The sequence below is a fragment of the Heterocephalus glaber genome, unplaced genomic scaffold, assembly GCF_053883595.1.
Source record: "Heterocephalus glaber isolate CG9 unplaced genomic scaffold, H.glaber_assembly_v1.0 deba00000071, whole genome shotgun sequence".
Lineage (NCBI taxonomy): Eukaryota > Metazoa > Chordata > Mammalia > Rodentia > Bathyergidae > Heterocephalus > Heterocephalus glaber.
This window is the reverse complement of record NW_028258137.1, coordinates 13829662-13842743: the sequence shown is the minus strand read 5'-3', so window position 1 is coordinate 13842743 and position 13082 is coordinate 13829662. Positions and strand designations below refer to the sequence as shown.

General features: G+C 36.4%; 1 protein-coding gene across 5 annotated transcripts in view; it reads left to right on the top strand.

Annotated features, from left to right (window-relative positions):
• Positions 1–13082, top strand: part of Ap1g1 (adaptor related protein complex 1 subunit gamma 1) — an 83046-nt gene that overhangs the window by 34223 nt on the left and 35741 nt on the right. For 3 of the 5 annotated variants that reach the window (XM_087211215.1, XM_004842907.4, XM_087211283.1), the window contains 4 exons: positions 1007–1131; positions 7884–8025; positions 10238–10334; positions 11782–11858. In XM_087211215.1, coding sequence (XP_087067341.1) covers positions 1007–1131; positions 7884–8025; positions 10238–10334; positions 11782–11858 — 441 coding nt within the window. The remainder of the gene's footprint in view (positions 1–1006; positions 1132–7883; positions 8026–10237; positions 10335–11781; positions 11859–13082) is intronic. The other 2 variants (XM_087211331.1, XM_087211385.1) reach the window with 1 other exon arrangement.

The window sequence follows — 13082 nt, the reverse complement described above, 5'->3', positions numbered from 1 at the left end:
GTACACTGAAAGCAATATTTAAATATCTTGAGTTCTATTTGTGGAACTGCTGTACTTCCCTTAATTTCACTTTGAAACTTATTAAATGAATTCACAATGGAGAATAATCTCCAATGATCTTTGCTTCCTGCGTATCTAAGTCCCCTTTGGTGCCCCTTTCCTTAGGATTCATGATTCTAAAGGGGAACTTAGTTTTGAAAATTCTTCTTGGAGAGTCTTACTTGCATACACCTTTGAATACCACTGCTCCAGAGGAAATATTTGGCTTTTCCATGTTTGTCTAGATGAATGATAAAGTATATCAAAGTGATTGTGACTTTCAAGAAAGGCCAAGTTTAACTACAAAGGACTCCAAAGCCCTGAGGAGTTATTTCTAACAATTACATAAAGAAGAAATCATATAAAACTTGTAGGTTGATTTCACTACTGTGTTTTTTCCTCTGGATTTTTTTTTCTATATTTGATTCCTAAGCCCTCACTTCTCTCATAGTACTTGGTTCAAGTCCTAAATGTAGCACTTTTCACATTACATTAAGTTTGGTTGTCTCCTTTAATTAATTGTACATTTCTGATGTTTAGGATACTGTTTGGCATATTGATGTATTTCTATTTATTGAGTTTTTTTGATTCTCAAAATAACCAGACCTTAAATATATGAGTTAGGTGCTCATTTAATGTAAGGTAGGGATTAAATTAGAAATTTGATTTATTAATGTCTTATATTTGACTTGTGTGTGTATGAATCTGTAGAATGAAGTTAAAACTCACAGATTATTTGGATGGCAAATGCTGTGAGACCGTGACCATATGATTTGTTCCAGAATCCGATTAATATTAAGATATACCAAAGTCTTATGTCTTTATTTATTTAGGTAGTTTGATACAGGTCTGTACTTTGGTCATCTTTGGACCTTTGGTTAAAAACATTGCTTTTCTAGGTTGTGATAGCAAGTTCTTAATGTTCTTTTTTTCTTTGCTTTGTGTCTTTTTTTGTGCATGTGTGCAGTTGGAGTGCCTCAAGCTTATTGCTTCTCAAAAATTTACAGACAAACGCATTGGCTATTTAGGAGCAATGCTGCTGTTAGATGAAAGACAAGATGTCCATCTTCTCATGACTAACTGTATCAAGAAGTAAGTTTTACCTTCTCTTCTTCTAATGACCACTTTTCTCTTTTCTGAATTTCTGAATATGACATTAAGAGCTTCTGTTTACTGGTTTTATATTTATTGTCTAGTATGTATTGGAATTGCTCTTGGCTCAAATAGCTTTTAGTATGTAAAGAGGTTCATCAAAGAATGTAAGTGATCGGTGAAATAGAACATATAGGCCTTTGTTGAAAAGGCATTAGTAAAATCTAATTTTCTTATATTTCTAGGACTTTGAATACCACAGGTAATGAAACTTTCCACTTATTAAAAAATTAACAGTGTAGCTGGATATAAAACCACATTCTTGTAATCCCAGCACTCAGGAGGCTGAGACAGTAGGAGTCTGAGTTTGAGGTCAGCCTAACTACATACTGAGACCCTGACCCCCCCCCACCCCCCCATTACCAATATATATTCTGATTATTATTATTTTTTTTTTGGTACCGGGGATTGAACTCGGGTCCTTGTGCCTGCGCAGCAGGCAGTGAAACCACTGAGCTAAATCCCTGGCCCAATTCTGATTATTTTTTAAAGGTGAAAAGAGAGGCAATGCTTGTTACTGGTCTAATCCGAGATTTGAGTTGCATGGAATTGTATGTATCCCTTTGAATTTTAATGTATAGACAGACTCTTCAGAAACTCCTTAATAGCTGTTTCACTGCTGCAGTAGTCTAGTTATGCTAGTTTACCTTGCTTTCCAACTCAGGAACATTTGCTGCATGGAAAAATTAGAGGATCTGTGCAGGGGATTACAGGTTCTTCCCAGTGTGTCGCTTACTAGGGTTCTGTTAGAAAGCTGTAGGAGTTCTGATGGCCCTAGCATAGAAGTATTTTTTGCTTTTAGTTTGGTTTGTTTTGGTTTTGGTTTGTGTGTGTTTAATGACCATTTTAGATTTCTTTTTTATTTGTAATATGCACGTGTTTGACAGAGAGTAGAAGTGCATGGTACTATACGCCTGTAATTCCAGCACTCAGTAGGCCGAGGCAGGAGGATTTTGAGTTTGAGGCCAGCCTAGAATACATAATGAGACCTTGTCTCAAAAACGACAAAAAAGTAGAAATAAAGGATGGAGATGTGGGTGACCAAATTTGTGGACATCTAAACTTGTATTTTTTTCTAAATACCTAGTGCTTTACTTCACATTTTTTCCAAGTAGTAATGGGAAATTCCAAAACAACAGTTGTAATTGGGTCACAGTCATCAAGTGTAGCCTTTAGGCTGGTTGTAGTTGCACATGCCTGTAATCCCAGCCCTATGGGAGGCTGAGACAAGAGGATCTCGAGTTCAAGACTATCCTGGGCTACATAATGAATTCCAGGCCATCTGGGACTACATAGTAAGACCCTCTGAGAAACAAAAATAGCAAAATGTAACATTTAAATACAGCAAATCTGTAAACTTAATTCTGGGGAAAATTCTTGTTTATTGTCCATAAAATAAATACTAATAATGAAAATACCAGGTTGATTCATGTGTTCTTATTTATTGCATGTCTGCCATGTACGTGGCCGGAGCTAGTGAAAGCATTGGAATGGAGATCAAAAATAGACAGAATTTGGGAATTCTGCCTGACAGCAAGTTCCTATGAGAGAGTCAATACCAAACTTAGGTATAGGTTTGTAGCTTGATAAAAATTGAAGATTGAGGCCTATAGATAAAAAAATCTTTGAATTTAGTTTTCATAAAGTCCAGACCAGCCCCACATGAATTTAGGATAGAATTATTTATTCAAATAATTGAGAGTTGAACAGGCACTTCATTCTAATTATTGGACCATTTTTTTAAAAAATAAAAAGTCAGAGGGCCAGGGATTTAGCTCAGTGTTGCCTGCGCCTGCCTCGCAAGCACAAGAACCTGAGTTCAATCCCTGGTACCAAAAAAAAAAAAAAAAAAAGAAAAAAAGCCAATAATACATGCTACACACGCACTCGTACGTTTGTATTTTGGATCTTTTGAAACAGGATCTCACTATGTAGCCCAGGCTGTCCTTGATTCTCCTACATCGACCTCCCCAGTGCTGTGATTGCAGGCAAGGGCCACCACTCCTGGCTTCATATTTTTTGTTCTTTTGTGAGTGTGTTTATATTATAGGGCATCATAGTGTACCGAGAGGTTTTGCACTTATTAATTGAACATTGATCTTGGGATTAAGTCTTTAGAAGTCAGATTTAATATTTTAAGTTCTTAAAACGTTTTTAAATATTGAAAAATGAATACAAAGCTAACTAAATTATTTGGGAACTGGACCCAAGATGTGAAAAATGTGCTTAATATTTAAACTTCATTTTACCAGTAATTTTTACCCTATACAATTTAAATTGATGAAAAGGAGCAAATCTGGACAGTTTCACTGTATCTTTTTCTTTTTTCATTGCGTGACAGATACTAATACCATTATTACTTCACTCAAAAATACTAATATTGGGGGAAGGTATGTGTACCTCTGTGGTAGAGTGCTTTGCCTAGCATCTGCAAGACCCTGGATTTGATCTGCTGCACCAACCGACCAACAAACAAAAAACCAATAATGAGTATATTAACATAAATAGTATTCTGTATGAAATTATTTCCTAAGTCAAAAAAATTTCAGTGTGAAGAGTGGCATTTTTTTACATTTATGTAACTCTTGTGATTTGAATACTCCTATCTCCTGCTTTCAATTTCTTGTATTATGTTCTGTTGATTGGAATATATGAAGAAAATCTAATGTCTTCCGGATAATGTAATTAGAAAAAGGAAGAGTAGCTGGGTGTGGTGGTGTACACCTGTAATCCCAGTACTCTGAGGCAGGAGGATCATCGGGAGTTTGAGGCCATCCTGGACTGCATAGTGAGACTTTATCTCATAAAGGGGTGTGTGAGTGTGTGTGTGTGTGTGTGTGTGTGTGTGTGTGTAAATGACTTTTCCAAAAAACTACAGATTTTCTTTGAGATTATGCTAAAACTTGATCAGTTTTCTCTTTTTTTGGTACCGGGGTTCTAACTTGGGTCCTTGCACTTGCAAGGCAGGTGGCAGAACCACTGAGCTAAATCCCCGGCCCTTGTTTTCTTTTCTTCTTCTCTCTTTTGGGAATGTCCTGAAGCTGCAGTTTTTATTTTTAAAATTATGATTTTCCTTGTCCCCTTTTTGCTTATCTTTATTTCTTCTATATCACTCCATGCTCCTTTTGATCCCTGGTTTTTTTAATCTCTGGTGCAGGGATCAAACTCAGGACCTTGTGCTTGGGAGGCAGGCATGGCACCCCTGAGCTAAATCCTTAGCCCTTTGATCCCTTTTTCTTAAGGGGTGCAAAAGGACCAAAAGTCTGTCTTCATTAAGCTGCTGCAGGCTGAGAAGGGGCATTGATCCTGTCTAGTTAGGGATTGAAAGTCTTACTGATACAAAAGGGACAAAGGGAGATGGGTTTGATGAACCATCCCCTTTTGATAGTCAAAGTTGCTGTCCTAATGCCTCTTTTACTTTGTGCTCTGGCTTGCCAAGAGAAAAACTACTAAGTGGTAGTACTTTTGTTTGTTTGCTTGTTTTTGAGGCAGGGTCTCACTATGTAGTTCAGACTGGTCTTGAACTCACTTTGTAGCTCAGGCTGACCTCAAACTCGGAGCAATCCTTCTGCTTTTTGCTGGGATTACCGGTGTGCGGTGCCACCCCTACCCCATTGGTAGTTTAAGATTAGATGCAGTGTAGAATCTGAAACACAGTCGGTTAAGCTTTAGTACTTTGTTACCAATAGATCTGTCTTTCCCTTTGAGTTAATCTTTTACTCATGTATAATTTTATAACATTGTGCTGGAGTATTTGGGAAAAATTGCTATATTAAGTTATATAGATGTTAATACATTTTATTACAGGTGTTAATACATTTTATTACAGAATATTTAAAAATTCATTGGTGAGCAATGCTACTGATCATTACAAAAATCTTTTTTAAGTATTAGTAGAGTGTCAGTGACATGGTGGCAATGAAAGTTTTCCAGAATTCTAATTTTCACTTCAGAGTTAGGATTTTCAGGTTCCCAAATGCTGAGATTACAGGCATGTACCACCATGCCTGGCTCAGAGTTTGGATTTTGTCATTGGCAATGAATACTGTTGTTGCTCTTGAAGTATTAGGCTGACTTGGCTCTTTTTCCAGAAAAACGTGTGCCAAATACTCAAGTCTTAGTAACCATAGTTGTCAGTTATTTTTTAAAATAAAAATGAGGTCCTATTTTTTTTTTTTTAAGACAGTATATAGTTATGGCTGGCCTTGAACTCAGCAGTCTTCCTTCGTCTGGCTACTGAGTGCTGGGATTACAGGCATATGCCACCAAGCTTGGTTTGAGGTCTTAATTTGAAAGCAGCGAGCTCATAGTTCATCTTGCAAATGAAACAAATACACAAATGCTTTTCTCTGAGACTGTCATTTAACCTCACTGTGTAGCACAAGTAGTTCAAGCATAATTCCCATTTTGTAACACAAAATATTTTTAAAATGTGCATGCAAGAGTTGAGACTTAAGGCTCTTTGTGTAATTCTGGTACAGTGTTTGTCTAGCATGCACAAGGCCCTGGATTTAATCCTCAGCACTGCAAAAAGAGAAATAGACTTGAGAATTAAAAGAACTAATAATTTTACCTGCTTTGTCATGATCAGTCCTAGATGAAGCTGTCTTTTTTCATTCTTTCTTTTACTTTTTTACTTTGTAAAACATTTTTGGTACAGGGGATCGAACTCAGGACTTTATGCTTGCCAGGCAGGTGTGGCACCACTGAGCCACATCCTCAGCCCTACTTTTTTACTTTTTGAGAGAAGGTCTTGCTATGTAGCTCAGGCTGGCCTTGAACTTACTATGTAGCCCAGGCTGGCCTTGAACTCACAGAGATCTTCCTGCCTCAGTTTCCTGAGTGCTGGGTTTACAGGTATGCACCACCACGCCCAACTCTTTCTTCTTTTAAACTATGTGGCAGTGTGTATGGTAACTACTAGCATAGTTTGATTACTTTGCCTTTGATTTGCACTAGTGGGCAAGAGCTTTTCCCACCACTGCTTTTGTATCATCAGTGCAAATATCAAGACACAGTGTTACAGGGTTATAAAAATAAGCTGGGCATGGTGGCACATGCCTGCAATGCCAGTTCTCAGGAGGCTTAGGCAGAAGGATTGTGTGTTCAAGACCTGCCTGGACTACATAGTGAGATGCTGTCTTAAACACAAACACACACACATATACACACACACAATTTAGAAGATTATGAAAAAGGTTGGAATTGCATGGACTCTGTCTGAAACAGTCTTTTTTTTTTTTCTGGTATTGGAGATCGAACTCGGGACCTTGTGCTTGCAAGGCAGGTGGTAGAACCATGTCTGAAACAGTCTTGAAGACATTTAGAGACCTTTTGAACCAACCTGCACCGTAGGATTCTAAAATGCTCTGAAAACTGGTAGAAGTAACACAACTCATAATTGAGCTTCTGAGTAACAAGAATTGATTGTAATATATACATAAGTTTACTGGTTCAGGCTTTTAATACTTTAGCTTTTCTGAAAGAATACTTCCTGGCCTGTTTGAAAATAATTTATATAGTAATGTCTCAGTTTTCCACTCCTGAATTAAAATAGCAGAGGCTAGATAATTTCTAAAGAAAAAAGGTTTATTTAACTTACAGGTTTGTAAGCCAAAGTCCAAGATAAGGCAGCCCCATTTGTTCAGCTTCTGGTGACAGCACCACAATGGGAGAGGGAGTGATCCATGGCAAGAGGGGAAGCCAGTGGGCAGGAGGGGCCAGTCTTGTTCTTCTGTAACAACTCCTGGGAACTACTGATTCTTCAAGACCAGTTATCCCTTCCTGGTGCAATTTTCTCAATCACCTCCCACTAGATTCCACCTCCTTCAATCTCTACAGTGTACCTGTTGTATCAGCATATGTGCTGGGAACCAAACTGCCAATACACAAACCTTTGGGAGACCCCAAAGCCATAGCAAGTCATCAGTGTCTCTTAGAAGGTTTTGTGTATATGTACCAACAAATACAGGGGTTTACTGTAAAAATACAGCTTAGTTTTTTAAAGGTGGTTTTATTAGCTCATTTGTAGTAATGACAGTTACTGACTTTTTTGTTCTCTTGAATAAAATAAAAATGTAAAAATTATGTAGCAAAATATCAAGGCTCATACTAAAATATAAGACCAAAAATGTCAGAAGACAACTGAATTTCTCTTGTGATGTTTATAATTATCTTAAATACTCTAGCAGTAGAGATTCTTTTCTGATTTTTTTCAAAAGGATTTTTTAGTGTATGCCTTACCTTATTTTATAGTTAGTAGTAGTTGATATTAAAAGCTTTTTAATGTGTAAGCACAAGGTCCCAAGTTCAATTCCCGGTACCAAAAAAAAGCTTTTGAAGACACAGTTTTCTTCATATTTTTATCTTTGCCAGTTTTTACTTTCAGTAGTTTGCCAAATTTTCTAAAATGGTTTGTCTTTAACATCTAACATATACCATGTCCAATTTCTGCTACTTTGGCTGGAAACACTGGATAGTAAATCTGTACAGGGACTGTTAGCTCACTGTATTGATAATTTGTAATAAAGTTGGAATAAACATTTTTCTTTCTAATTAATCCTATTAAATATTTTCATTATAAGAAAAATATTAAGTCATTTAAACTAGTTTGTTAAATTGTAAAGTTTTTTTCATGGAGAGTACCAGGCAGAACATATTCATTTCTACCCCTCCCTTTTTCTCTTTTGCAGTGATCTTAATCATAGCACTCAGTTTGTACAGGGACTAGCTCTTTGTACCCTTGGCTGCATGGGCTCCTCAGAGATGTGCAGAGATCTTGCAGGAGAGGTGGAGAAGCTCTTGAAAACCTCCAACTCTTACTTAAGAAAAAAGGTAACTTTTAATGAAACCAATCTGCTTCAGTTAGGGACTATTCTGGAGATGAGAAAGCAAATCTCATTTTGAAAATATGGATGATAATACAAAGGATTTTTCTCTGCTCTTTTAAATCTTTTTTTATATATGAATCTTAATTCCTCTTTTTTCAAGGAAATAATTTAAAAGCCAATTTTCTAGATATTCTGAGGGCACATCTGATTATTTCCAAAAGTATGTAAATTCTAAGTAGTATTAAAAGGTGGGTTTGGTGGTGCATGCATGTAATCCCAGCACTGAGGGAAGCTGAGCCAGGAAGATTTGCAAGTTTGGGTCCCACCTGAGCAACTTAAGGCCCTGTCTTAAAAAAGAGTGCAATTTACCAAGTCTCTGTTTAGAAAAAAAGCTGGGATGTAGCTCAGTGATGAAGCACCCCTTACTGTGATCCGTAGTACCACCTAAACAAACAAACAAACAAAGTGATAATGATCAGATCTTTATGAATTGACTTTTATACTGATAATTAGTGCTTGTGTTTTTGTACTAGTGCCTTTGTATCTTTGGAAGGATAGTTCCATTGGAACTTTAGATAATTATGGAGGAGTGATGTAGAGCCCACTTTTTAAAATTAGTATGTCTGATTGGAATAGTAATGGAAGAGAATTATCTTATTTTCCTAATTACCTACTTTTATCTGTTGATACAAACATTTTGTTGAGCTTTTAAATTGTGCTTCAACCCTAAAACCTTTGTACACAGGAAATAAATATATACCATTATCTTGTTGGTGTTTACTGTCTGTTGTAGTTTGTGTTTAGATGTCCCCCCAAAGTCTGGAGCTTTTTCAGAGGTGGCTGAATCTAGTGTGTGATTGATTCATGGTGGGGCTAGGCCCGAGGGCACTAGGATTAAGGGCGTGAGCACTACCTGCCCTAAGTAGTCTGAATAAGATTAAAGGGGCAGAAAGAGGCTGTTTAGGTCCCTTGTTTTTGCTGTCTTCTACTGCAGTAAACTGTTGCCCCTCCTTGTGCCACCCTGCCTTGGAGTCAGCTGATAATGGATTGAAACCTCTGTGAACTGTGAGCTAAATAAGACTTTTCCCCTTTAACTTTGGGTTTTGGGGTGTTTTGTCTCAGTAATGAGAGAAAATAACTAACACACTGGTCCTTCTTTATTAATGGTGTGAAAAAGAGGCACTGAAAGAGCTAAGCAATTTCCCAGGGTAATAACTGTTAATGATGGCTGTAAACAAAGTTAAATTCTTTTTTTAATTTATAAACCTGTACTTTTTCTGTTTGTTTTTGTTTTTTTGATTTTTTGATTAATCCATAGTGAGAGTCTCACTATGTAGTTCAGGCAGGCCTTGAACTCATTATGTAGCTCAGGGTGGCCTGGAACTTGAAACAACCCTCCTGCCTCAGCTTCCTGAGTGCTAGGATCACAGGCGTGCACCACCATACCCAGTTAAGCCAGTACTTTTTTCTTAAATAATGTGTGAGCTGCTGTTGTTTAGAAGGCACATTACTGTGTTGTGTTAAATAAAACATTCCTTCAAAGTAGAGCTCCCCTCATACCCTAGAGTGTAAGAAGAATTAGCAGAAATCTTTTCTTGTTAGTCTGTCTAAACTTTTATGGTATTTGACTCAAGTAATAGCTGTGGTTACTTTGATTACATTAAATACTGGACTTGCATGTGCTGAGCATGCTCTATACCACTGAGCTATTCCCCTGCCCTATTCAGATGATTTTCTTGATGTTAGCAAAGTCAGTGGGGGCAGTATAGATAATATTAAACTAACGGCAAATTTATAGCAACTAGAGTTTATGTTTTTCAGTTGCATGGTGTTTTTATATCTGTTGTTCATCTTACTTAGAGGATTATTAGAGATGATCAGAGATAGAAGTCCTTATCTATTTTTTTACTTTTCCAGAATTTTATATAAGTTAGAGTTAACCCATTTAATGAATTCATAGTAGGGTCTAGTCTAGAAAATTATTGCCCACTTGTCTAGCAATATATGAACAAAAGGACAGGTGATATGGAAGTTCCTCCTTAATATAATAGTTTAAATTGAAAAGCTCCTACCAGTTAATAAATAGTATCTCATGTCTTTTTTCTTCTTTATTTTTCTAGTAAATGAACTAGTTGATGAAGTACTTTTATTGTTTCTTTTTATAATATCGGTTGCTCTGCTTACTTGAAATTTTCTGTCTTTTATTTTTTTTATAGGCAGCACTGTGTGCTGTTCATGTCATCAGGAAAGTTCCTGAACTTATGGAGATGTTTTTACCAGCAACAAAAAATTTATTGAATGAGAAGAATCATGGTAATGTTATTTGGCTGAACTCATGAAGCACTGAGAGAAAGAAAGAAAAGGTTTAACATGTTCATGATGGGGCCATAATTTGTATGTCTCACTGCCTAGTGGCTTGAACCACTGGTGGTATTGCATGACTGTCCCCTTGGGTGGCTTTTTATTAATTTTATTAGTAAAAAGAGCAATAAAAGTGATTAGATCTGTTTGTACCATCAGTGGTACAAGCTGCCTAATGGGGTAGTCATGTATGTACCACCAGTAATTCCAACCCACAGGAACATGGTTTTTTTTTTGGTACCGGGGATTGAACTCAGGACCTTGTGCTTGCGAGGCAGGAGGTGGCACCACTGAGCTAAATCCCTGGCCCTTGAAGGAATATGTTAAAGCTGTGTCCACCCTGTGTCTCAGGGCAAGGGCAGAGGAGTTGCCTTTCTGCTGTGCATAGACACTTTCCCAAAAAGGGTTGGTCTGCCAAATGTCTTTTCTACTTAGCCTTGTTTTATTATTTGATTGAATTCTTTATAATAAACCTGTCATCTCTGATCTTCTCTTAAATTATTAATATTTAGTACAGTGTACAAATTTTCTTACCCTTGATTTTCATTTGTATAAAACCCTTTGATTTCTTGGCCAGTTTATAATGAAAGAAAGACAATTTCCTTCATTGACATGTAGTAGGAGTATTAGCTTAGTGAAAGTTCTTTTGAGTTACTTCTAATAGGAATTTGTAGTGGATACCTAGATTTTTTTTTTTTTTTTGTAAAATTTAAGACCAATTAAAATGGAATGTAGCAGTTCCTTTCCTGTACACTTTTGTTCTTATTTTGAAGTGAGTTAAGTTCTAAGTAACAAAATTTATGTTTTAAATGTTATGGTATATTTAATTTGATTAATCCAGTGCTGTGACTAGAATGCTGAAAATATACTTAACACATGAATCTTTTGGTTACTTACTTATTACTTCGTGAAGTGAATAGTGGGATTTTTAAAATTGATTTTGGAACAACCAAATGCACTTGGACATCCACAATTGTCTTGGAGTTTTGATACATTCTATCAGGAAATTTAAAGTGTTATTAAGTAAGATTTCTGACTTGAATTATATGTCAGAAATCGGAAACAGTTAATTGAGTATGTAGAAGAGATCTAGTTTCCATTGACTGAACATATCTTTACGGTTATTTTCAGCTGAGGAGACGTATTATTGTTGCTTTTAAGTAATTATACATAATTGTTAAAAGTATGCTGATTTGACTGCTTTGACCATTATTAAATCAGCAGGCTTCTATTAAGTACTCCCTTTGCAGTCATTACAATGCTTAGATTCTTTGAGGGATTAAAAAGCAGAAGTAGCAACTGTCCTTTTGGAATTGACTTTCAGGAACTTGAAGCCCTGTCTATTCTATGAAGTTGAATACTAGAGCCTCATTTTTGGTTTTTTAAAATCTTGTTTCAGGTGTCCTTCACACTTCTGTAGTCCTCCTCACAGAAATGTGTGAGCGAAGCCCAGATATGCTCGCACATTTCAGAAAGGTAGGTGCCGTTCTCTATGCCTAAGCCTTTCTTGATTGGAAAGTAATTTTCCTGAAAAGTATATGCTTTTTTTACTTAGGATTTTTTTTTGGAAAGCAAGCTATGGAGCTGAATAAAGGATTTAACTAGCCCACCTGTGTAGTAGGGCTGGAAGCCAGATTTAGGCTTATAAGAACTGGCACTATTATAATGCTTTCTTTTCAGGATAGAAGTCCTCTCTTGTTGGCAGACACACCAATTTCTCACATGTTTTATCTGCTGTTTTGACATTGAGTCAGGAAAAGTAACCTGAGTTTAAATTACAAATAGGTTTTTTTTTTTTAAGACAAGTAATTTTCTGTTTTGTTTTGTTTTTAAGGCAAAGACTGCAAACTGGAATTAAATTTTTTTTCTTTTACCCCACTGTTCAGTTTAGTCCATTGACTCCTGTGATGAAAGTTCTAATGTTCTTAAATTCTTCCTGTTTAAATAGCCTTTTAAAATGGGCATTTTTGTTTTTCCTTTTTAGAAGGCAGTAGGAAGGAGGATTTTGAGAAAGATTATTCTTTGGGTAGTTACATGCATTTAATTTCTTTTATAGGTTGCTAATCACTCCATAAATAGGGCTGGTTTTATATTTTAGATCTAACAGCAGTTCTTTTTTTGGCTTTTTTCCCCCCTTAGATGTTCATGTCTTGATTAAATTATTGTAAAATAGTATCAGACCCGTATCTGTCCCTAATGCTTGCTTTATATGTTTTGTTCCTGTTGTCTGTTTGGAATCCTGCTGTATGTTAGAATGAAAAGGTAAGAATTAACCCTCTTTTAGATGGTGCATGCTGGCATTAGGTCCTTAGCAGCTTTTGTGTATCCATCCACAAATGTGGCTTTTAACCTATACTAATGCTGACGCTGTGCTTAATACTGTGCCTTATTTGTTCTAGCATTTTTGGCTAACTCGCTAATCCAGTTTTTGTCTTGTCACTTAAACTCCTGACTCCAAAGTCAGCCTTGGATTTCAGTTGCAGCCTTTCCTGAATTATAAGCCTCCTTCTCTGCCTTTTCTTCTTCTTCATTTGAGAAGCTTTGAACAGATTTCCAGTGTCTTTAGTAATGGTAATTCCAGATCAGTCTGGAGCCTTGACACAAAATATCACTTCTTTTTAAAGTAGATATTTTAGAGCCATATATGGTAACTGAATATTTTACAAAGCTCCATGTGTACTTCTGAGCTTTCAGTTCAGA